At 38.7% G+C, this 26,175-nt stretch overlaps 1 protein-coding gene across 2 annotated transcripts in view; it reads left to right on the plus strand.

Moving 5' to 3' along the window:
• Positions 1–26,175, plus strand: part of LOC145344943 (uridine-cytidine kinase-like 1) — an 81,286-nt gene that overhangs the window by 21,890 nt on the left and 33,221 nt on the right. The window contains exons 4-8 of one of the 2 annotated variants that reach the window (XM_080192315.1): positions 7,148–7,318; positions 14,473–14,544; positions 19,294–19,483; positions 20,920–20,981; positions 22,634–22,650. In XM_080192315.1, the coding sequence (XP_080048441.1) occupies positions 7,148–7,318; positions 14,473–14,544; positions 19,294–19,483; positions 20,920–20,981; positions 22,634–22,650 (512 nt within the window). Of the gene's footprint in view, positions 1–7,147; positions 7,319–14,472; positions 14,545–19,293; positions 19,484–20,919; positions 20,982–22,633; positions 22,651–23,792; positions 23,813–26,175 lie in introns of both variants that reach the window. The other variant, XM_080192314.1, reaches the window with a different exon arrangement.

Here is a 26,175-nt window from a genome sequence, read left to right on the forward strand (position 1 = left end):
AACAATATTTAAAAATTAAAGGAAACAACTATACTTTCTAGTTTATGACTGTTTCAGTTCCAAATAAACCACATGTAGATTAAACCTATTTTTAAATAACTACAGTTAGCAAACCCAAGCTTTAACATTTGTGAGCAGTCTTAGAGCCTTCAGAGAGAATGAGAATCCAAGAAGTCTGCAACTGCACCCAGGCTTCAACTGCTTTCTGCGAAAGCTTTTTTCTCTTTGCACGCTGACCACTTCATCGCATGACCTGGTCAATCACACTAATCAGAAATCCTAGAGGAACTTAAGTAAACAAAAGTCCATTAGCTCTACTTAAAATAAGTACTTGCAGGGTTGAAATGAGTAATTATCCTGCTGTCCCAAACTCTAAGCTGCATTCCTGCCAGACATACCAACTGACTGTAGCATAAAACTGAATTTTTAAACCTTTCCGTTAGCATCAGAGGGATTAGCAGGGTAAATACGTGGGATTACGGGGATAGGGTCTAGGTGGGACTGTTGTCAGTGAGTCTTGATGGGCCGAATGGTCTTGTGCACTGCAGGGATTCTATATCAATTACACGACTATCATCGCACACATGTTCTTGCTACCAGAATATATCACCTCACACTTCTCTGCTTTGAACTTCATCTGCTACCTTAATGCTCACTCCACCAACTTGTCTATGTCCTTTTGAAGTTCTATACTTGCATAGAAGTTCTATGCAAATCTTCCTCCAACCTGAAAAATATCCATTGACCATTACTCTATTTCCTTATTACTTGGCCAGTTTTTTTTATCTATGTTGCCCTTGTCCCTTTTATTCCATGCAATGTAACTTTTCTATGATAAATTAAGCCGTGTTTATCTGTGAGCTGCACGTGAGATGTTAAAAGAGCTGAATGCAGCTGTGAGCTGCAGGGTGGCCACCCCTGGAATAAATGTTCCTCATGCAAATGAAAGGAAAACTATGTTGAAAATATCATATACGTAGTTTTTTTGTGAAAGCTATAGAAACTTCTGAAATGACCTTGGAAAATATGGGCTAGATTTTGGGAAGATGTTTTATTTCAGGAATAGGTGTTGTTATAATTTATGCAATATTTGTCCCATGCTGATATTAGAGAAATAACTTTTTTGGAGGGGAGTCTGATTGGGGGAGTGAGGAGAATGTAGATTGGTGACCATGGCAGACTTGCAGTACTCACTAGAAATTCTCTATTTTATTGAGTCCCTAATGACCAAGATCTATTGAGAATTTCTAGTTGGAGCTGTTCTAATTGCAATTTGATGCTACCTCATTTGGTTTTTATTACACAGTTATAGGACGCTTTTACCATAGTTCAAATGCATAGGTACCTTGCAAACCTGTTCTATTTTAGTTGATCTCAGTGTGGACTGTTCCCACATCCATCCCTCTTTCCAAAAATCATAAGTTAAGATTGTTGTATGAGGGGTGATTGGGTTGTCTGGACCTGTATTTATTGAAATTTAGAAGAATGGAAGGGATCTAATTAAAATGTACACAGTTCTGACACCGCTGGACATACAATGCGGGAATGTTTTTTCTTCTGGCTGGGAGGTCTAGAACATGGGGCCACAGTCTCAGGGTACAGGGTAGCCTATTTAGGACTGAGGTGTGGAGGATGGTGAACCTATGGAATTCTGTACCACAGAAAGCCATGGTGGTCAAGTCACTAAATATATTTATCAAGGAAATAGCTATATTTCTAGGCTGTAAGTGTATCAAGGGAGTGCAGGAGTATGGTCATGATCAGTCACAATATTGAATGGTGGAGCAGGCTCGAAGGGCTGAGTAACTTACACCTACTTTCTGTTTCCTGAACCCTTTTATGGCATTGACTTTACCTAGTACTTTTTTGTTTTTGTGCAAATTATTTATCTGAATTCTCTGTTTGCTTATAATTTTTAAATTGTCCTTATTTTTAACCTGTGGTCAAAGTAAACAAACAATTTGGCTACTTCAGATATATCCTCCTCATTTTTAAAGCTTCAATTAGACCACATTGGTGGTTCTTCTGTGTTGAGCCCATCTTCTAAACCATTCTTTAATTTAGATTCTTGAAATCAGCTGGCATCTTAGAGGTCCTAATATTTCTGGTATTGTCATCAATCCTTTTTTTTATTCATTCGTGGGACATGGGCGTCGTAGGCTGGTCACCCAAGTTGCCTTTGAAAAGGTGGTGGTGTGCTGCCGCCTTGAATCGCTGCAGTCCATGTTCTGTGGGATGGTTCACGATGCTGTTAGGGAGGGAATTCCGTGATTTTTGACCCAGCGACTGTGAAGGAGTAGCAATATATTTCCAAGTCAGGATGGTGAGTGGCTTGGAGGGAAACTTGCAGGTGGTGGTGTTCCCATTTATCTGCTGCCCTTGTCCTTCTGGATGGAAGCGGTTGTGGGTTTGGAAAGTGCTTTCCAAGAATTTTGGTGAATTGCTGCAGCGCATCTTGTAGGTAGTGTGCACTGCTGCTATTGAATGTTGTTGGTGGGATTGAATATTTGTAAATGTTGTGCCGATCAAGCGGGCTGCTTTGTCCTGGATGGTGTCAAGCTTCTTGAGTGTTGTTGGAGCTGCACTCATCCAGACAAGTGGAAAGTATTCCATCACACTGCTGACTTGTGCCTTTTAGACGGTGGATAGGCTTTGGGGAGTCAGGTGGTATTCCTAGCCTCTGACCTGCTCTTGTAGCCACTGTGTTTATATGGTGAGTCTAGTTGAGTTTCTGGTCAATGGTAACCCCAAGGATGTTAACAGTGGGGGATTCAGTGATGGTTACACCATTGAATGTCAAGGGGTGGTGGTTAAAGTGTCTCTTACTGGTGATAGTCATTGCCTGGCATTTGTGTGGCATGAATGTTACTTGCCACTTGTCAGCCCAAGCCTGGATATTGTCCAGATCTGGTTGTATTTGAATATGGAATGCTTCAGTATCTGAGGAGTTGCGAATGATGCTGAACACTGTGCAATCATTGTTGAACATCCCCACTTCTGACCTTATGATAGAGGGAAGGACACTGATGAAGCAGCTGAAAATTGTTGGGCCTAAGACACCACCCTGACAAATTCCTGCAGAGAAGTCCTGGAGCTGAGATGACTGACCTTCCACAACCACAACCATAACCATCTTCTTGTGTATCAAGTATGACTCCAACCAGTGGAGAGTTTGCACCCTAATGCCCATTGATTTCAGTTTCGCTAGCCCTCCTTGATGCCACACTTGGTCGAATGCGGCCTTGATGTCAAAGGCTGTCACTTTCACCTCACCTCCGGAATTCAGCTCTTTTCTCCATGAACCAAGGCTGTAATGAGGTCAGGAGCTGAATGATCCTGGTGAAACCCAATCTTGGTGTGACTGAACAGGTTATTGCTGAGCAGGTGCTGCTTGATGGCACTGTTGATGACCCCTTCTGTTGTCACTTTACTGATGATCGAGAGTAGACTGAGCGGTAATTAGCCGGGTTGGATTTGTCCTGCTTTTTGTGTATAGGACATACCTGGGCAATTTTCCACATTGTTGGATAGATGCCAGTGTTTAACTGTACTGGAAGAGCTGGGCTAGGGGAGCAGTAAGTTCTGAGGCGTAAGTCTTCAGTTTTATTGTGGGAATTTATCAGGGCTCATTACCTTTGCAGTATCCGGTGCCTCCAACTGTTTCTTGATATCACATGGAGTGAATTGAATTGGCTGAGGTGCTGGGGACTACTGGAGGAGGCTGAGATGGATCATCCACTCAGCGCTTCTGGTTGAAGATTGCTGTGAATATTTCAGCCTTTTGCACTGATATGCTGGGCTCCTCCATTGAAGATGGGGATATTTGTGGAGCCTCCTCCAGTGAGTTGTTTAATTGTCCATCACCATTCTCAATTGGATGTGGAAGGACTGCAGAGCTTAGCTCTGATCCATTGGTTGTGGGATCACTTGCTGTTTTTGCCATTTGTCATGCAAGTAGTCCTGTTTGGTAGCTTCACCATGTTGACACCTCATTTTTAAGTATGGCTGATACTACCGCTGGCATGCCATCCTGTACTTTCCATTGAATCAGGATTGATCCCCTGGCATGATGGTAATAGTTGAAAGGGGGATATGCCAGGCCATGAGGTTGCAGATCACTGTTGACGGCCCACAGTGCCTCATGGATGCCCAGTCTTGAGTGCTAGATCGGTTTGAAGTCTGTCCCATTGAGCACGGTGATAGTGCCTTACAACATGATGCAGGTCATTCTCAATGTGAAGGTGGGACTTTGTCTCCATAAGGACTGTGCGGTGCTGACTTTTACCGATACTGTCATGGACAGGTGCATCTGCAGCCAGCAGATTGCTAAGGATAAAGTCAAGTATGTTATTTCCTCTTGTTGGTTCCTTCACCATCTGTTGCAGATCCAGTCCAGCAGTTATATCCTTTAGAACGCAACCAGCTCAATGAGTAGCGCTGCCGAGCCACTCTTGGTGGTGGACGTTGAAATCCCCCAACCAGAGTACATTTTATGCCGTTGTCACGCTGAGTGCTTTGTCCAAGTGTTGTTCAACATGGAGGAATACCGATTCATCAGCCGAAGGAGGACAGTATGTGGTAACCACTAAGAGGGTTTCTTGTCTATATTTAACCTGAAGCCATGAGATCTCATGGGACCCGGAGTCGATATTAAAGACTCCCAGGGCAACTCCCTCCCGACCTTATATCACGGTGCCACGTTTGCTGGGTCTGTCCTACTGGTAGGACAGGACATATCCAGGAATGGTAATGGTGGTATCTGGGGTATTATCTGTAAGATATGCTTCCATGAGAATGACTGTCTGGCTGTTGCTTAACTAGTCTGTGAGACAGCTGTCCCAATTTTGGCACTGGCCCCCAGACATTTGTAAGGAGAACTTTGCAGTGTCAACAGGACAGTTTGTTTTGCCGTTGTCTTTTCCAGTGCCTAGGTCGATGCCAGTGGTCCGTCCGGTTTTATTTCTTTGAGACTTTGAGCGACTTTTACAACTGAGTGGCTTGCTAGGCCATTTCAGAGGACGGTTGAGAGTCAAACACATTGCTGTGGTACTGTAGTCACATGTAGGCCAGACCAGCTAAGAACAGTAAATTTCCTTCCCTAAAGGACATTAGTGAGCCAGATGGGTTTTTCTGATCATCGATAATGGTTTCATGGTCATCAGTAGACTCTTAATTATAGATTTTTTTTTATTGAATTCAAATTCCACCATCTGCCATGGTGGGATTTGAACCGAGGTCCCCAGAACATTAGCTGAGTTTCTGGATTAATGGTTGAGTAATAATACCACTAGGCCATTGTCTCTCCACTTTTACTCCAGATAGGAGCCCAGTCAGTGTCTCAAGAGTAATACTATTACTCTTTAGGTTTGTTTTCTGTGTTTTTTTTGGCTAATGAAGCCTAGAATCTAGAATCTCCTTCGCTCTTTCTACAGCAGCTGTTCATAGGGTAGTGGTTTCCATGTTATTTTCCTGCAACACCTTTTCCAGACAGGTATTTGGTTTGACTCCTTTGATTTCATATTAGTTTGGCACATCTCCAGTGGTGTCATTTTCTGGTGCAGTTTTCTGATCTGTTTATATCTGGTTGTGTTCCTTATTACTTTCTGTGCCTACTCTTTTATAATTTGTGAGCTCAGTGATCTTGTTTCAATCCCTTTTCAATTGTATTAATTGCAATTAACAGAGATCCCAGTTATTTTGGATTACTTCCCAGTTTGAAAAGTTATTTGCTGTGTTCCTTGTTTTTATAATTTTTGTATGTGACATTCCAACCATTCTTTTCCTCATCCACAGCTCTGCACCATAGCCATTATTTCAGCATAAAATCTTGCAAACCTAAGTATATAATATCTATTGTGTTTCCCCTCACTCATCATGGACATGGTGACTTTGAGAAGCTTTAAATTACAGTAAATTCTCAGTCACCCCAGTTTTACGTTGTTTATTCTTTAAGACCCAGTTTTTCAACACTTTTTGTTTATATGTTGCATGTCTGCATTCTTGCCCTACCATGCCCTGTGCTGCATTATGGACCAGTCACCACACGTTCAGATGGTGGAGCTGCTGTTGCTAGTGGCTGAGGCTGTGGGAAGAGAGCGATGCTGGCGATCTAGGAGCAGAAGTGCAGGTCAGGGAGCCTGACCTAGAGGCTTCGTTGGGATGGGCAACTGATGACTTGGAGTTGGCCAGAGACTTGGCTGGGGACAAGGATGAGAGTGAGAGGGTGGATTGGGGAAAAAGTGAACAAAATGTTGAACCAACTGACTCAAGAACAGCTTCTTTCTTGCTGCCATCAGACTATTGAATGGGCTTACCTTGCATTAAATTGATCTTTCTCTGCACCCTAGCTATGACTGTAATATTACATTATTCTTTCTATTATTTCTTTCGATATGAATGGTATGCTTTGTATAGTGCGCAAGAAAACCATACTTTCCACTGTATACTAATTCATGTGACAAATTAAAAAGGATTGCTGAGAGTGAGATGCAGAAGATATGCTACTCGAGGATTGTTTGGGTGAATTTGTATAGTATTTACTATTCATATTCAGTAATTTATTCTACATAGCAAGTTATTCTGGCTGTGAATGCACAGTGCTGCACATGCACGGTACAGAATTTCAACTTGCGCGTTGGCTTTTCCTAATTCCAACTTTAACATTGGATCCGATGGGACCCAAGTTATTTCCCTTAAATCTGCGATTTTCAAGAATCATAGAATCCTTAGTGTGGAAGGTGGTCATTCGGCCCATCAAGCCTTCACCAACTTTCCGACAGAGTATCTCACCCCACCCTCTCCCCACTCAATCCCTGTAACCCAGCGCATTTATCGTGACTAATCCATCTAACCTAACACATCTTGGGACTGTGGAAGGAAACCGGAGCTCCGGGAACAAACCCACGCAGACTTGGGGAGAGAGTGCAAACTCCATATTCACCCAAGGCTAGAATGGAATCTAGGTCCCTGGCACTGTGAAGCAACAGTGCTAACAACTGTGCCACCAAACAGCACAATTTTTAACTAAGAACTTGTATTTATGACCTCTCCTCCTGATTCATACCAAATTGTCAAGCTGAGAATAAATCCTGAGCCCTGATTATATTACTGACCATAATTATGACTGTTATTTATTTTTTGTCACCAGGTCTTAAACAAGGAAGAACAAGAATTAGCTGCCAAAAGTGAATATAACTTTGACCACCCTGATGCCTTTGATTTTGACCTAATTATACACACATTGAGGAAGTTGAAGAAAGGGAAAAGTGTGAAAGTTCCAGTCTATGACTTCACAACACACAGTCGAAGAAAGGATTGGGTATGCAAGAGAGTTTTAATTCCTTATTTATTTTACAATATATTTCAGTTTGCTATTACAACATATGTAGCTACTTATACAGCATTTCAGCTTATAAAACATCTTTATTGTAAGGGAGCAAATATCTTTAGAAACAATTTCTTCGTTGATTCACTATTGTATGCAGTTGCCGGAAGACTCTGAGTAAATGTACGTGGCACTGAGCTATAAAAACTCGCTAACGGTTGGATAATGTGAAAAGGAAAAACTATTTCATATTTCTGATTGACTTTTGGGAGAACTGCTGAAAAGAGTGGATGTAAGCATCACCAAGGGTTAGGCAACAACTTGCTTTTTTATTGTCCCATTAGTAAAAAGAAAGGATTTTTCAGAGCAGGAAAATAAAAATCATGGAAGCAGTGGAGTCTTCTTTTTTAGTGGGAAGAGATTAGGTGGAATGACACATTTTGTCCAGAAATATATGTTACAAGAATTTTATTTTTCAAAGGTGGAGAGTTTAAGGAGGGAAATCCAGGAATTAGGGCTGAGAGAGATGATGACTATGTTTCTTGTGAGTGGGCCAGGCAAAGGGTGGAGTGCATAAAGCCAGAATCTGAGCTCCAAAGGGTAAGAAAGTAAAATGCAAGTCTAGAAGCAATTGCAAAGGTTCTTTGGCATGAAAACATTGAAGATCCTTCGAGAATATTAAATTCAGTGCACCAGAGAAAACAGATCTATTGTAAATGTATGGACCTTGAAGTCGCGAAAGATGTGGAAGATTAAGTTGTGGAGAACAGTTGCTGGGAAGCTGAGAATATGTTGGGAACACATTGAAGAAGGTGAACCCAGAGGTGATAAAATAACAGATAAGGAATTCAGCAGCTGTGAACTGATGGAGAGGGTCAATGCCAATGGTGACATGAAACTGAAATTAGGGAGATCTGGTCATAAACTGGAGGGTTTGAGATTCTGGTCTGAGTAAACAAGTCAACTAGTTTCCACAGTCTGGTGCAACAGGGAACTGATAACAAGAGAACAAAATTTATGAGCTATAATGATAGCTTTTGTCTTGATGCATTGTTGGACACCTGTCAGATTGATCAAGGGATGCATAAGAAAGGTGGACCTAGAATCATTAGCTTGCAAGCTTACATTGTTCAAATTCAGACAAAGAGTGACCTTGAGAAGGATAAGCTTGAATTGTTCCATTGTAGGGATGAATTTCAATCTTGTTCTGATTTTGCAGTAACATGCCCCAACTTGGGGAGTAAAGCATATTTGAAATGTTTCATTTTTTCCATGTTCAAACTCAGAAGATCAATATTAGTATCTTCAATTTTATTAGACCAAGACCCCGTGATTTGTTTGTTACAAGCATTTAACTCAACTATAACATAAATCATAGTATGGAAATAAAATAGTAGGTAGTGGCAGTAGACAAAGCAGCACTAACTTTCTGATTTACAAGGTTTTCTGGTTTCCAAGTTTAAGGGTATACTGGGGTTTCTTGCTGCTTGATCAGGTATATCCTATCATGCGTTAGATACTATTGAGAGAGGAAATTTCAAGAAATATAATTACATTTACAGTAAATGAAAGGAAAAATTCTATGTAATCTATTGCACATCACTGATGCACAATAGCTTAACCATTACACTGTAACCAAGATCAGAGTGATGAACACACTATTTCAAGAAGAAATTGTTACAGATGTGCCATTAAATCCAGGAACATTATAGTGTTAATTGCTCACAATGTCCCAAAGAAACTGGGTAAAAAGTCTGACAACACCAGGTGTAAGTCCACCCGATTTATTTGTCCAACGCCAGCATATCCACACCAAAGAAACTGAACAGTGTAATGTCTTCCCCAAATGCAGCCATGCTTTCTCCCTCGTCATGTATGAACGCATGCTTTCCCATCCCTAACACAATCACGTATTTTGAATCTATCAATGATGCTGGAGAATTCGCTAAATGGTGTCTCTTTCAATTTGAAAAATATTTGGAAGTAAGTGGCTGTTTATGTTTCAAATGATTACCCACAGGCAGCTGCTTCTTGATTGACTTTTAGACAGCCCTGTACAGGCAAGCAAGCATGCATGTCATTTCATACCTGGTAACAGAAAGACAATGTATTTGTGTAGACTTGTAATTAATGGCAGACAAATGATTATATGCACAAATATCTACCAGTATTTTCAGCTTCTGGATATTCCACTTTACATATAAATTAGTTTTTTTCTCACTGAAAATATATGCATCTGAATTTGATGCTGCACAGCCAAAGCACGAATCTTGTGGGTGTAGGATTGGGACTTCTGACAGGGAAGTGTTGCTGCTTTGAATTTTGCCATTAATGAGCGTTGTAACAGGTGCTTGTGAGGGTGGTAGTTGGCACTCTAATATAACACATATCCTTGTGGTGATTTTTTTTCCCTGTTCAGTGTGATTGATCTAAATTACAAGACGTAACTGTGACATTATCAAATGCACTCAAATCAAACCTTTGATATGATTTAAATTCAGAAACCTCAGTTGAATTTTCATTTACAGTGACCTAGTAATTCAAATGCTGTTTTCATTACACAAATATTCTTGATTTGTACAAATGTTTTGGCAATTGCATTCTGAACTTCTGTTAAGCAAAGGATATCACCATCTGTGCCAGTGTAACTTTGCAGTCGGCCAGTATCCTTATCCTTGTGGTTTTGCTTTGAACGATTTATTCCCATTTTGTCAAAACCTGCTGAGAGATATGGGGTGTTGACAAGAGAATTGAAATTGCTCAAAGTCCTTTAAATTTGATTTTTTTGGGGGGAAATTATTGTTGAAACTTGACTTAAACCTCTAGTTATTGTGTTACAACCCGCATAGCAAGACAGTGAAGAATAGAACTGGAATCTAAACTTCATTTATTTATAAGCTTTTATTTAAAGAGTCTTGCACCACATACGCCTCTAATCTAAGAACCATAGTGCCTATATGTCTGGTGCTTCCCCATTGGAAGACTTCCCAAACGCAATTAAACAGCAAATTAATATATACTTAACATACTAGTCAGAATTTTTGTAAGAATCGTAAGAACTAGCAACAGGAGTAGGCAATTTAGCCCCTCAAGCCTGCTCCACCATTTAATATGATTATGGCTGATCTCATCTTGGCCCCAACTCCACTTCGCTGCCTGCTCACCATAGCCCGTCAAACCACTATTAATTAAAAATCCGTCCAAATCTTTCTTAAATTTATTCAATATCTCAGCATCCGCCATGTTCCATGGGGGAGTGAATTCCACAGACTGGCGACCTTATGAGAGAAATAATATCTCCCCATCTTTGTTTTAAATCTGCTACCCCTTATTCTAAAACTATGACTCTTGTTCTAGATTGCTCTACAAGAAGAAACATCCTCTCCATGCCTATTTTGTTACTCTCCTTTATCATCTAGTACCCCTCAATTAGATGTCCTCTTATTCTTCAAAACTGAAGGGAGTATAGGCCTAAGCTGCCAATCTCACTTTGTAAGGCAAATCCTGCATCTCTGGAATCAATCTACTGTAGTATACTAAATGCCCCTTCAGGTAAGGAGACCAAGCTGTACACAATATTCTAAATATAGTCTCCATAATGCTTTTTACAGTAGCAGCAACATCTCACTTTTATACACTTTTGTACTCTGAGAATCTTTATGTGGTCCTGAAACTTGATAGCATGTGTTCATAGCAGACAAAGTATGTTAAAAATATTTTTAATGATTCAGGAAGTTGAAGGTAAGGAATCAGCCAATAATGACGCAAGTTGTTAAACACTATTACCATTTGCTGGAAAATAGTTGATTAGCTGTAATTGTTTATTTAGCATTTATTACATTAACTGTTATAGTACGTAGAATTATTGAATTCCTACAGTGCAGAAGTAGGCCATTCACTGCATCGAGGCCCTATCCCCGTAACCCCAAGTATTTATCTTGCTAGTCCTCTGGCACTAAGGGGTAATTTTAAATGACCAATTAACTTAACCTAACCTACACATCTTTGGAGTGTGGGAGGAAACCGGAACACCCAGAGGAAACCCACGCAGATACAGGGAGAATGTGCAAACTCCATACAAAGTAAGAACATAACATAGGAAATAAGAAATAGGAGCAGGAGTAGGCCACCTAGCCCTTTGAGCCTGTCCCGCCATTCAGTAAGATCATGGCTGATCTGAAGTGGATCAGTTCCACTTTCCTGCTTTCTCCCCGTAACCCTTAATTCCCCTGTCTATCAGAAACCTATCTACTTGTGACTTAAATATATTTAACGAGGTAGCCTCCACCACTTCAACGGGCAGAGAATTCCAGAGATTCACCACTCTTTAAGTGAAGAAGTTCCTCCTCAACTCCAATCTAAACGCAGCCTCCCCCCCGCCCCCAATCTTGAGGCTGTGTCCTCTAGTCCTTCTGTCCTTTCTAAGCGGGAAGAATCTCTCTACCTCTACCCTACCCATTCCCTTCATTATCTTATATGTCTCTATAAGATCCCCCCTCACCCTTCTAAACTCCAACGAGCACAGACCCAGTCTATTTAGTCTCTCTTCATAGGCCAACCCCCTCATCTCCGGTATCTGCCTAGTGAACCTCCTCTGCACTCCCTCCAAGGCCAATATATCCTTCCGCAAGTGCGGCGACCAAAACTGCACACAGTACTCCAGCTGCGGCCTCACCAGTACCCTGTACAGTTGTAGCAAGACCTCCCTACTTTTATATTCTATCCCCCTTGCTATAAAGGCCAACATTCCATTTGCCTTCTTGATCCCCTGCTGCACCTGCAGACTGGGTTTTTGCGACTTGTGCACAAGGACCCCCAGGTCCCTCTGCACTGTAGCATGCTGCAGCTTTTCGCCTTTTAAATAATAATCCTTTCTACTATTATTTCTGCCAAAGTGGATAACCTCACACTTGCTAACATTATACTCCACCTGCCAGGTCCTCGCCCACTTGCTCAGCCTATCCAGATCTCTCTGCAGACTTTCCACTCCCTCCGTGCAATTCGCTTTTTCACTCATCTTCGTGTCATCAGCAAATTTCGTCACCCTACACTCAGCCCCCTCCTCCAGATCATCTATATAAATGGTAAACAGTTGAGCCCGTGGCACCGATCCCTGCAGCACTCCACTAGTCACTAACTGCCAACCAGAATAGCACCCATTGATACCAACTCTCTGCTTCCTATTAGACAGCCAATCCTCTATCCATGCTAACACCTTACCCCCAACTCCGTGCACCCTAACCTTCTGTAGCAACCTTTTATGAGGCACCTTATCAAAAGCCTTTTGGAAATCTAAAAACACCACATCCACCGGTTCCCCTCTGTCTACCACACTAGTCACATCCTCATAGAAATCCAATAAATTTGTCAAACACGACTTCCCCTTAATGAATCCGTGCTGCGTCTGTTTGATCAAACCATTCTTTCCTAGGTGCTTCGCTATTTCTTCTTTGATGACGGATTCAACTGAAGTAAACTGAGGCCAGAATCAAACCAGGGTACCTGGCATTGTGAGGCTAATCACTGTGCCATTGTGCTGCCCTGTGCATAATAAACCTTTATGCAGATTGTAGTTCTTCTTTATGTGAGCAAAAGGTAAATTAATGGAATATTTGTAAAATGGACTGATTATTTTCTAATATAATTCTTTATCCACATTTGGCTATTATGTTGCCATTTTTAGATTTCAAATGGCCTGGTTGATCAAAATGATTTTAATGATTGATTCCATTTCAACAATTTTTTCAAGCATTGAAATTTTATTGTCCGCACAGTGTTCGCATTAATATCAGGTCTGAAGTCCATAGTTCTCTTTTTGTGTCTGTTTTTTAATAAAGTTTGTACATTATATATAATAGAAAATATTTAGTATTATACTTGAAAGTTAAATTGTTAAATTTCCATTTGTGGATTCTGGAATATTGGACCAAATTAGGATAAATTCTTAAAATTTCTTATTCTTAAGAGGAAATATGTTTGAAAGAGAATAGCTTGTCCAATTTTAAGGACTAACTTCTTTGACCATAGTATTTAGCTGGGAAAAAACATCAAAGATTAAAGTCACAATATTTGTAAGTGGTCCACCAGTCGGAGGTTGGAAATTCTGCCATTAATATTTGAGTAACCAGTTTCAATTTCATACGCTAAAAAGTGATTACTTTCAGGTGGAGTGAAATAAGTGCCCATAATCCAATATACACACACAACGTATATTCTTTGGCCAACAAATTAAGCAGAAATTCTTACCTCTCATTTACATTAGATTGGATTCAATGTCAGAAGTAGAAAGGTGGTGTTCTAACCACTGCCCCATACCATGGCAGCCAGTGAACATAGAACAGTACAGCACAGGCCCTTCGGCCCTCGATGTTGTGCCGAGCTATGTTTGAACTCAAGATCAAGCTGTCCCACTCCCTATTATACTGGTGTGCTCAATGTGCCTATCCAATAACCACTTGAAAGTTCCTATAGTGTCCGACTCCACTATCACAGCAGGCAATGCGTTCCACACCCCAACCACTGAGTAAAAAATCTACCTCGGACATCCCTCCTATACCTCCACCATGAACCTTAAAGTTACGCCCCCTAATAACAGCTACATCCACCTGAGGAAATAGTCTCTGTACGTCCATTCTATCTATCCCCTCATCATCTTATAAACCTCTATTAAGTCGCCTCTTGACCACCTCCGCTCTAAAGAGAAAAGCCCCAGCTCCCTCAACCTTTCCTCATAAGACCTACCCTCCAAACCAGGCAGCATCCTGGTAAATCTCCTCTGTACTCTCTCCAGTGTTTCCACATCCTTCTTATAGTGAGGTGACCAGAACTGCGCGGAGTATTCCAAATGTGGTTTCACCAAGGTCCAGTATAGTTGCAGCATAACCCCACAGCTCTTAAATTCAAACCCCCTGTGCTTGGACATTCATTTACATTAGATTCCATTCAGTTTCAGAGGCGGTAAGGGGATGTTTTAATCACTTCCCCACGCCATCATGGCAGCCACTGCTTGACAGCCATTTGTTAAAATAAACTATCTGCTTTAATTTGTGGTAGTCCGCAACATAGCCTACAATGCAATATGTTAGTTCGCTATGTCTATAATCTATAATGCAATGTGTGCTGTTCACTAACTTTTGTTTGTTTTATAGAAAACAGTGTATGGAGCAAATGTTGTGATCTTTGAAGGAATTCTTGCATTTGCCAACAAGGAACTCCTAAAGGTACACAGCTTTTTTTTGTTACAATAAACAAAAACTGCATCATAATCCATTAAAGGCTACTGTATCTAATACTAAGTGGTAGTGTGTTGAAATGAATAATACTAATAGGTTTCTGGAACTTAATGCGCTGAATTTCTTAAGTTGAAATGTAACACCATTGAATTCAAAATTGAAGACCTAATAATTCATAGAATGAGAATGATGTAAATTCTGTATTCTTATCATATGCACAGTTTTCTACATAAAATATCTTTCTGCTGAACTGCTTATCATTCCATTTAAACAGTGAAGTCCTCATTCCTTTTATTTGGAAGTTTAAGGTGTATACAAAAATTCAATGTGGTCGTTGTATCATATCATATAGTCTTCTAAATTCAGTACAAGAGCTGAATTTTCATTTTGTATTTTGCAGTCTATATTCTTTGTCATGGAATTAAAATGATGTACTACTTTCATGCACTAATGGTGGCATATGATCTAATACACTCCAAAACCATTATGAGTTGTTCTTTCTCTTCACCCGTGAATTTATCTTTTGATGGCAATGGATCGATGTAAATAAGACATTGGAACAGAAGTAGGCTAGGCTATTCAACCCATGTTGTCTGCTGTGTCATTCAACAAGGTCATGGCTGATTTGATATATACTCAACTTCATCTTCCCAACTTATCCCTATAAACCTCGATTCCCTTACTGATTAAAAATCTGTCCATCTCCACCTTGAACATACTTAACAACCCAGCCTCCACAGTTCTCTGTGGTAAAGATTTCCACATATTCACTACCCTTTGAGTGAATAAATTCCTCCTCCTCTCTGTTTTACATTAGCAACCCTTAGTCTGAGATTATACCCTCTGGTTCTAGACTCTTCCACAAGAGGAAGTGTTTTCTCAGCACTTCCCTTGTCAAGCCCCCTGAGAATGCTGTATCTTAATAATGTCACCTCTCTTTCTTATGAACTCCAGTGTCTACAGGCCCAACCTGCATAATCACTCCTCATAAAATTCCTCCATACTGGGGAATCAACCTACTGAACCTTCTCTGGACAGTTCCAATGTCAGTATATCTTTCCTTTGATAAGGGGACCAAAACTGTTCAATATTGCAGATATGGTCTAACTAGTGCCTTGGATAGTTTAGCAAGACTTCCCTATTTTTATACTCCACTCCCTTTGAAATTAAGGCCAACATTGCATTTGCCATCCATATTACCTGCTGAACTGCATGCTAGCTTATGCATGAGGACTTCTAAATCTCTGTGGTCCAGTTTTCTGCAGTCTTTCTCAATTTAAATAACGCTCAGCTCCTTTATCCTTCCTACAAATGTGCATGACTTCCCATTTTTCTATATTGTATTCCATCTGCCAATTCTTTGCCTGCTCACCTAACCTGTCTATATCCCTCTGCAGACTGTCATTCTCAATACTTCCCACCAATTTTTGTATCATCTGCAAACTTAGCAATAGGATGTTCATTTCTCTTATTCAAGTCATTAATATATATTGTTAAGAATTGTGGACTCAGCATGAATCCCTGTGGCACTCCACTAGTTACAGGTTGCCACTTTGTAAATGCGCCTCTTATTCCAACTCTGTGTTCTGTAGCCAATCCTCTATTCATGTTAATATACTACTCCAACACCATGGGCTCTTATTAAGAAGCCTTTTGTGTGATGCCTTATCAAACATTTTTTGGGAATCCAAGTATATTACACCTACTGATTTCCCCTTTATCTAACTTGCTTGCTACCACTTCAAAAGAATACAAAGAAATTTGTCAGGCCTGATTTCCCCTTCACAAAGCCATGCTGACTCTGCTTGATTATATTATGTATTTCTAAATGCTCTACTGTTTCATCCTTTATAATGGATTCTTAATATTTTCTCATTGACAGAAGTTAAACTAACTGGCCTATAGTTACATGTTTTGTCTCCCTCCTTTTTTGAATAAAGGTGTTACGTTCACAGTTTTCCAATCCTCTGGCACTTTTCCAGATCTAAGGATTGTTGGATGTTCACTGTCAGGGCATTCATTATCTCTGCAACTACTTCCTTTAATAACCTGGGATACAATCCATCAGGTCCAGGGGATTTATCAACTCTTAGCCCCATTACTTTCCCTAGCATTTTTTCTTGAGTGGTTGTTATTGTATTTGTACCCTCTCCCTTGATTATTTAACATTTTTGGAACGTTATTAGTGTTTTCCACTGTGAAGACTGATGCAAAGTATTTCTTTAACTTGTCTGTTATTTTCCCTAAGGGAATATTTTCTAAGGGGCCTATGTTCACTTTGGCCTTGCTGTTCCTTTTTATATATTTAAAGAGGCTCTTGTCCATTTTTATATTACTTGCTAGTTTACCCTCAGTTTATCTTTTCCCTATTCAACAGTTACTATTAGGTAACAATAAAGAACATTTAACTATTTTCAAATCAAATGCAATGTTGTTAATGATAAGTGAAATAATAGTCAATCTAAAATTACAGAAACATGATTGTTACTCGAAGTTTATATACCAATATGCCAGGTCCGCAAACAGAACTGTTTTAACTCAATCCAGCAGTCATCAAGATTCACCACCTCCTTACAACATACAACATTCCCCAGTCAGTGTGCAAATGAGGAATTTACTACTGTAGCAAATTTGAAGTCAGCTACCAAGGTTGCAGCAAACTTCTATCTAAAGTCAGAAGCTAACTTACAACTTAATTATAATTCTGATATAACTAGTTACTATGATTAAATTCAACTTACTTATCCGCATTAAGCAACTTCACACATCTGATAAAAATATATCTAGCCATCCTAAAAGCATTCTTTCTTGGGTTTCGGGTAATTGAGAGCATTTGCCCAACTGAAGCCAAGAGAAAGAATTGTGAACTGTGGCAAAAAGATAAAGCACAACCAATTCGCTTAACTGCTGTTTTTCTTATTGCATCCACAATAACTTGCTTCTAATTTTACCAGAAAGCGTAATTAAAGTGTACCTTACTACAGGAAGGGTAAACTCAGTATAAGTGTCATCTTTGACCGAAGGATAGTTCAACAACCCAAAAGGATTCCAGACTGTTTTTTCTTATAAACACAAAAAGCTTAAAACAATGATTACTGTATTAGGCATGATTAAATTATCCCTAGTCAGGAAAGTCTGGGTTAACCTGCTTACAGGCTCAAAGGTCACTTCAGATGAGTTTTTCCAGAAATTAAATTAACTATTGTGAATTAAATCATTTGAAAATTCCATATATTTTGAGCAAAACAGTAGCACAGTGGTTAGCACTGCTGCCTCTCAGCGCCAGGGACCAGGGTTCGTTTCCAGCCTCGGATGACTATGCAAACTCCACACAGACATTTCCCCTGTGTCTGTATGGGTTGGTTTCCTCTGGGTGCTGAGATTTCTTCCACACTCCAAAGATGTGCAGGTTAGGATGATTGGCCATGCTAAATTTGCCCCTTAGTTTCAGGGGGATTATGGGGATAGAGCTTGGGTAGGATTATGCAGGCCCAATAGGCCGAATGACCACTTTTTGCACTGTAGGGATTCTATGTATGATTAACATGAGTGTTAAAATGAGTATTACAATCAATAGAATAATTATGTGGTTATATCACTTTACTTCAGATTTTAATAACAAGTCCAGCCTTAGCTGCTTGTACAAAACTAAATGATAAATCAAATCTCATGGCACAGATAACAAGAGGGAAATTTATATAGCAAGCTTAGCATTACCTCTTAAATCCATGAATGATTTTTTTTCATTATAGGTTGGAATAATATTTATTCCTACACTGAGATTGAAATTTTTAATAATTACTGCCCATCAAAAGCCATTGTTGCTAGGACAAATAGCATATTGGATATTTTTCCTCTGATGGACTTAGATGACTATTTGCTCATTGCATGTGTTATTAAAGTTAAAATTGGTTCATTGCATCCACAACATGATTTTGATAGGAATAAGAACTGCGTATGTGAGTGTCAAGTGACCTGGTTTAAAGACTCACTGATATGAATAGAAAGCCGTAGGTAAATGTACATTTCTTACTTGTGCAGTGCAAGATAACTTAAAAAGAAAATCACAAAGAGATTTTGTTGATTAATGCACGATACAAGATGTGGTGGTGGGGGGAAGTTGAAGGGGATGTACTATTTATGTCATAATATGCAAAGATGGTTTATCTAATTTGATTTTTCCTTGTTATAAGAAGACAATTCAAAAATGATGCAGTTTTTTTCCTATTAATGAAACTGCAAAAATTAATAATGTGCTATGTAATAATAATTAACATTGATATGTGTCATCTCTTTTCCTGGGTAGGAAGAGGGGAAAAAAACACAAGTTTCTGGTTACTACTATCCAATGATCCTTGCTGAAATTGTTACAAAATTATCTTTATGGACAAGGAAGATGAAAAAAGCAGCATTTGTGCAAACTTGCTAATTTTCATGAATAATTCAAAACCTACGTGGATCATTTGCGGGGTATAATAATTAATGGTAATAATGCATCAAACATATTTTGTTAGAACAGATGTCCTCCTGTATCATTTTATGATTCTGGTTTGTTTTCTATTCGCTAGTTAACCCATTGACCCTCCTTTGCATCTATTATAGAGGTGAAGTATTTTTGTATTGTTGGGTTTCAGTAGAAACAATATTGTGGCAATGTAAGTTAAAACATGGTAGACTTTTCGCTACTTCAAAATGATGGAATTTCTTTTGAATTATAAGTTTTGCCTTTGTCTTCAGCTCTTGGATATGAAAGTTTTTGTGGATACTGACTCTGACATTAGACTTGTCCGACGCTTAAAACGGGACATATCCGAAAGGGGTCGGGACATAGTTGGCGTCATCAAACAGTACAACAAATTTGTCAAGCCTGCGTTTGAGCAGTACATAGAGCCAACTGTACAGCTGTCAGACATTGTAGTTCCTCGAGGTAAGAATCATCTATACAGTTAACTGGGATTTCTTCCACATAGCCTTTGAAAAGTGTGCTAAATATCTTGAAACTATTTTCATTCTTTCTGAAGTCTGGAAGACCTCTTATCTCTGAGGTTATTTTATCTCTAAATTACCTCAGCAATCCTTATTGCAAGCCACACTTAAATTGTACTCACTGCATCTGGGTCAGTGTATTCAGAGGGTATACTCTTAACAATTTAATTGATGTTGCAAAGTCATCATGTTACTTGTGCTTGAAAACCAGGCTGTTCTGTTGCCAGTATGATGGGACCGTATAATCGGCCTTCACTTATGGTATCATCTATCTGAAATGTCATGGTCCTATTTTTTTTTCCATGTAGTCAGCATTTTGATTCCTTTTGACTTTTCAAGATAAACTATTCTTTTGTATGTATGGAAGATGCGAGTGGTTCTAGATTGAGCCATGTGCACAAATCTTCCTAGAATCTTGACATTATACTTGATCTGTCTTTTGGAAGATTGGGTTAATGGATAGTGGTTATGCTGCCACGTATTTGCTCACCAAATTTTTTTAACTTCAGTTTCAAAAAAATGTTCATGTATCTGTTGTCACTCGATTGGTTGCATGTTGTAACTTAAAAATAAGAACAGTCAGCCGATCTAACTGAATTATTGTCCTGGATTTTGCAATGCAATTATGGCAAAATTGTAAATGTTCACCACTGTTATTCTGTGAAGCTGATGTAAGCTCTGGTTTCAGTATACATGTCATTAAACATGAATTTAGTAGTTGCTATTAGTGTTTCACCACTTCATCAAAGGATATACGATTGAAGTCCTCACAATGGAAATCAAATTGTCATCACTGAATTCACGAGTTTTCATATTTTACAGTCTATTTTTGTTGTAAAATCCCTTGAAAGCATTGAATCATGGTGAATGACGTATACATGAGTTTTTAATGGTATACTAAGTCGTAATTATTGATAAATAATCTCTCTGGCCATGAAAAATTAATTCTATATTTGCGGAATGTCAAATTTCTCCATTCCATGCTAAAAAATTCCATAGAATTTTAAAAAGAAACATTTTTTAAAATTTACAATATTTCAAATTCTACGTGAAGCCGATGTGAACCTCCCAATCTTTATTTTGCTTTCAGTTAAATTATCAAAAAGTAATTGTGAAACCTTGTTTGCTGTCTGTGAGATTTCTTCAGTGCTTTAATGCAATTGATTGCTTAGCCTGCTTAATAACATCACTGTTACTAGATGCTCCAAGTTGCTGTTGATTGGCGCCAGAATGAAATTACTGCCATTTCACACACCTTGCTGGTTCTTTATGTATATCTTCTGTTAAGATCAGCAGCAAGCATCATCGCTTTATTGCTGATCATGTGGGCCCATGTGTTTGTCAGATTTCAAGTTTACATTCTGTCTATTTCATCAGGTGGAGAAAACTTTGTTGCTCTTGACCTGATTGTCCAGCATGTCCACAGTCAACTTGAAAAGGTAGGTATGGCTCGTGACTATTTTAAATTGTTAATCTTTTCTGTCTGTATTTTTCCTTTACTTAATATGCATATATTTAATAAAACACTGTTTTCTTGCATGCCTAATCTTTTATTTTGAAAATTGCAGTAACACTTTTCATTATTACTTGTTCACAATTAAATTGTTACATCGACTAAGATATTTGCCATGAATTATGCTCTTCTCTCACTAATGTACAAATCTAGCCCAACACCACAAAAAAAGCCTGGAATTAAAAGTCTAATATCTGTGAAGCCATTGTTGATTTGTCATAACAACCCATCTGGTTCATTTAATGTTTATCAGGGAAGGAAGTCTGCTGTCTTACCCGATCTGGCCTACATGTGATCCAGATTCACAGCAATGTGGTTGACTCTTAAATGCTTTCTGAAATGGCCTAGAAGGTTCAAAGGCAAATGGTGATGGATAATAAATACTGGCCTAGCCAGTGATGCTCACATCCCATGAAAGAATTAAAATGGCTAATATAGCAGATTATTTGCATGCAGTTTTCTAATCTGAATTCTTAAGGAGGTCTAATTCATATTGTGAATTAGTAATTGCCTTGCTAATTAATCAAAAAATACAATAATAGATTTTTTGCTGTTGTGCTTCTGATATGAAGATTCAAAGGCTGGAAATTAGCCAGAATGAGGCTGGAACAAATTGAATTCTCAAATAAAGCAAAGCTTTGAGAACTGATGAACAGTATTGTCATAATATCTGTTGCTAGAACAGTTATAAATGTCTTCATTCAGCATCCTAATCACATTGCCAAAGTGGATGGCAGGAGACCAGATTCCCTTGGATTAAAATCACATAAAGACAACCTCCTTTAAACTGTTTCTGAAATTACCATGCAAAATTTAACATCAAGGACACAAAACAGATGTAGTTTTTCTGACATTTTCAATACATCTCACCGAGCTCTCCTTTCCACTAAGTGATGATGGTTGTAGTTCTCATCTTGACCAGCCTTGATCAACGATTGCTATGCTGCTTCCCTCTCTTCTGTTTTTCTCCCCAGGCTCTCAGCAGGCTTGTTTTGAGATGTGCCTCCTATTTTCTCTATCCAGCTCCTGGCCACATAGCAATTGACATCATTAATGCGCTCCCCCACCACCGCTGCCGCTGCCACCACCACCATCCCACCAGTCTCCAACACTGGCATTATTCTCCTCCGTAGAACATTGACCCCTCATTGTCTGCCGCTCTTTAAGCTTTTGTTTTAAGATTTTCAAACATACCATTATCATCAGGTTCCATGCCCACCTTTCCTGATACTAAACAAAGCAGCCACAGACCATATTAGAATATGCATTCTGGTTTTAAAAAAAAATTATTTGCATCATGTATGTTCAGTATGCTACCACTCAAACCAATACCAAGTAATATATAATGGAATATTTTAGGAAGAATATCCTTCCTCATAACATCAATCAAAAAGAAAGTGAAGACGAGCTTTATTCATGGCAAAATGCACACAGATTGCTTTTTTGTACTTGAACAGTTGCAGCTTGATATTGAATGATCCCGTAAATGAGAATGACTTTCATTTTTATTTCTTTCCTCCCATGTGTGGTAATGAAATACTTGATAAATCCTGAACGAATTTACTGTAATCACCACAGCGTGAAATCACTGTAAGGTATGACAAGAAGAGTGATGTTTTGAGCCTGAAAAAAGGGAGAAGGAACATGATGAAGCCATAGGCACCACTGATGGCCTTTCAAAAAAGACTAAAATTTCACCTGACTGGAGTTTCTGTGCCTCAGTCTGTCATTGTTTCAAATGCCTCCTCCTCCCTTTTTAATAACATGCCAAGATATTTAAATGCAAGAGCCAATTACAGATACTGGTTATTTCAATGGTATGTTTTCAGCCGCAAATACCTGTTTTCTATGTTCAAAATTAATTGCCTATGCTAAGTGTCAAAAGAAATGCTGTATTCTGCCCAAACTAACTAAAAATGATCATTAAATCTGTTTTGCTTTGAAATAAATCAAATTTATTTAATGTAACTGAACATTTTCTAAATGTATATATCTGAATATTGTAAATTAGGTTTGAATGTTGTATTTATGTCATAAATTTATACTTCCTTGATGCAGAAATATCATTCTTTTCCACCAGCATAGGTTATAAATAATCATGTTATAAACAACCTAATTTGCATTTGTGCTCCAGTAAAATATACATAATTTATAAGTAGCACCTACAAAATTGCAAAATACCATCAAAATAACTAGCACTTGGGTTGTGTCCAAAATAAATGTCATATCGTTCTTCTCTTTAGAATACTCGAAATGGGCAATTAATGCAGCCTTACATGTATTGCCCACACCCAGCAGCAAATTTAAAAAAAAACTTGTGATTGTGAAGTAATACCATTTTTTTAATATAACTCCTGCATTTAATGAGGAACTGTATGAAACACTGACTAGCACCTACTATAAAATTGGTGTGTTTTCATGAAACCGAATACATAGAGAAAATTATATCCTGAAGGATTTTATGATTGATTTTCCTGAATCTGAAATTTGGGGGATGGGAAAGAGAGATGATGTTACTTCTGATTTCTTTACAAAATTTAATAGGCTATATCAGGAAATTGGTCTCTTTCTCTTTCCAGAAATGTCTCATTTTAAAAATGAATTTTGGACAGCTCCCTAATGCTTTATCACTTCATATGTGCTTTTCTTTGTGCTAGCACCTAATATAGATGTCTTCTCTTTCTGTCCATGACTATTTCATCAATTGTCTCGCATTGAATAATTCTGAACTGAACAGAGGAAACTTCGCTGGGATATGTGAGGACAACTTGTGTACTTTGAGTTTTGTTTTCAATCCTGAAATGTTAATTTGCAGTTAATTTTATTTTTCTTGTTGTTTGGCTTCTTTGCCTCTTAAGTTGTTTCTTGTCTTGGCGTTCCTCACAAGTAGTTTTAATAAGTTGGAAAGTTTTGAACATTAAAGAACAGAGTGAACTTTAAAGAACAGAGTGAACATAGCAGTTTGGTATCCAGATATGTGTGGGCTGAATTTTGAAGGTATTCTGTATTAGCTTGTCTTGTCTTGTGTTTAAATTATGTGTTTAAATAGAATTGGTGTTCATTGTGTTTTCTTAATTTTGAAAAACGTGGTGTAACTAATTATATTTATTTGAGGGCTCTTATGAATACTTATGAATTCTTGAATACTGAAATGAATCTTAAGTATTTAAGTATATCGTAAAGCTGTTCTTTGGTGTTTAGTTGTTAAGGAGAAATTACCCTGGTTTATCATTTGCAGATTTCATTAAGTTCCTTTGTTTATACTAGTTTAAATATGTATTAATTAATAAGAAATTATGGTCAGTTTGCACATGATGGTTAAAAATCATTCAAGGGAAACTTTAGACATTAGTACTTGGGAACATTAAAGAGAGAGAGAGTCGCACCCATTTCATATCAAAAGACAGCCAGCCAGCATGGATAAGTTCAACTTAATGACATCAGTGGACATGTGTAGTCACTTGTGTGAACAGATAATGTTCAGAGGAGTAACATGTAATTAAGGATAAATCCTTGATAGACCATATGAAAGTTGTGAAGTTATTTCAGGAGATTTGCTTGCTGTATTGGAATACAGAGAAGGGGAACTATGTAAATGCAATCCCCCATACTGGAGAGGAGTTGGCTAATTGTAGAGCAGTTGAGGGAAACTAGGAGGGCTATCATGTCAGTCACAGTAACTTTGAACAAGAGTCGACTAATTGAGTGAGTTTAGATGAAAACTGCAGGGAGCTAAAATCCAAGAGCTTTGGCAGTGAGAGAGAGGAATAAACAGGGAACCAGCAGTTAGAGATCATGGGCCATGGGTGAGCTTTTTGGGAGTGGAATGATAAAAGACACTGAAAACTAATTTGGGAAATGAAGGGGTTTGAGAAATCTTTGGGGGTGCAGGGTACAAGGATACCAATCACAGGTGAGGAAGCTATCGACCTCCCTAATGCGTTGGTTTAGTAGTTACGTTTGTTGATTGAAATTCTTTCCTGTAGCTTTTTGTTCCTCTGGCTTACTGTTAATAGGAACCACCTTTTTGAGGTGTGTCAAAAGGTGGTTCTTATGCTTGATGGATTTTTTAAAAAAGTGCTTTGGAATTCAAAAAATTAAACCTATTGAGGCCATCTTTTGCTGCATTCCTCCCTTTAAAGAAAATTGTGCATTTCAAATACAGGATTCCATTTAAAGATGCTTTTCTTGCACTTGAGACATAGAATAATTGGTGTATGAAGTAGTTATTTGCATGTATTTCTTTCACAAATCATTTTAGAGAACAATTCCATCTCAGATTGTCCTCCAATGTAGAAACAAATCAGAATAAAAATGCGCACATCACTCTAACCTCATGACACGGGGGCAGGCAAATCCATTTACAATTTTTTTTAGTGCAATACTTTCTGCAGAATGCAGTTACCTCTAACTGATTAACTCACCCACCTTACATAGCAAAGCGACAATTGATGTTTGTTTATAAATTATTTGCAAAAGCTGAAGCAGGTTGGAAACCATGCACTAAGAACGAAAATTCCACAAGTACAAGTGCATTTTGTTATCATGTATACTCCGATTGTCTGCCTGTTAAACATCTACATAGCAACAGGTTCCATTTACGAAACATCTTCAGCATAGAAAAATATCAAAAGGCATTTCAGATGTATTAGGGTAAAAATTGATCACCCAGCCAAAGATGATGGGAATGACCAAATGCTTGATCAAAGATGTAGGTTTTAAAGGGGATCTTAAAGATGGCGAGAACATGGATGAGATTTCGTGAGGTAATTTAAAATATGGAATCTATGGGGCTGAAATCTTGCTGCCAATGATGGGGGAAAAAGAGAGGATTATTTTACATTTGAGGTGTTGGGGCCGAAAGTCATAGAATCCCTACAGTGCAGAAGAAGGCCATTCGGCTCTTCGACAGAACATCTAACCCAGGCCCCCACTCACCCTATCCTTATAACCCCACATATTTACCCCACTAATCCCCCTAATCTACACATGTTGGCACACAAAAATGGACAGTGATAATGGTGAGGGATTATGGTTGGTAATCCTGGGCAGGAGTCTCCTGGGCACTGTTGATAGCAGCCTGAGAGAATGTTGTCCTTTTAAACCTACCACGGCAGCAG

The sequence above is a fragment of the Carcharhinus amblyrhynchos genome, chromosome 7, assembly GCF_965287045.1.
Source record: "Carcharhinus amblyrhynchos chromosome 7, sCarAmb.v2.hapA, whole genome shotgun sequence".
Classification (NCBI taxonomy): Eukaryota; Metazoa; Chordata; class Chondrichthyes; order Carcharhiniformes; family Carcharhinidae; genus Carcharhinus; species Carcharhinus amblyrhynchos.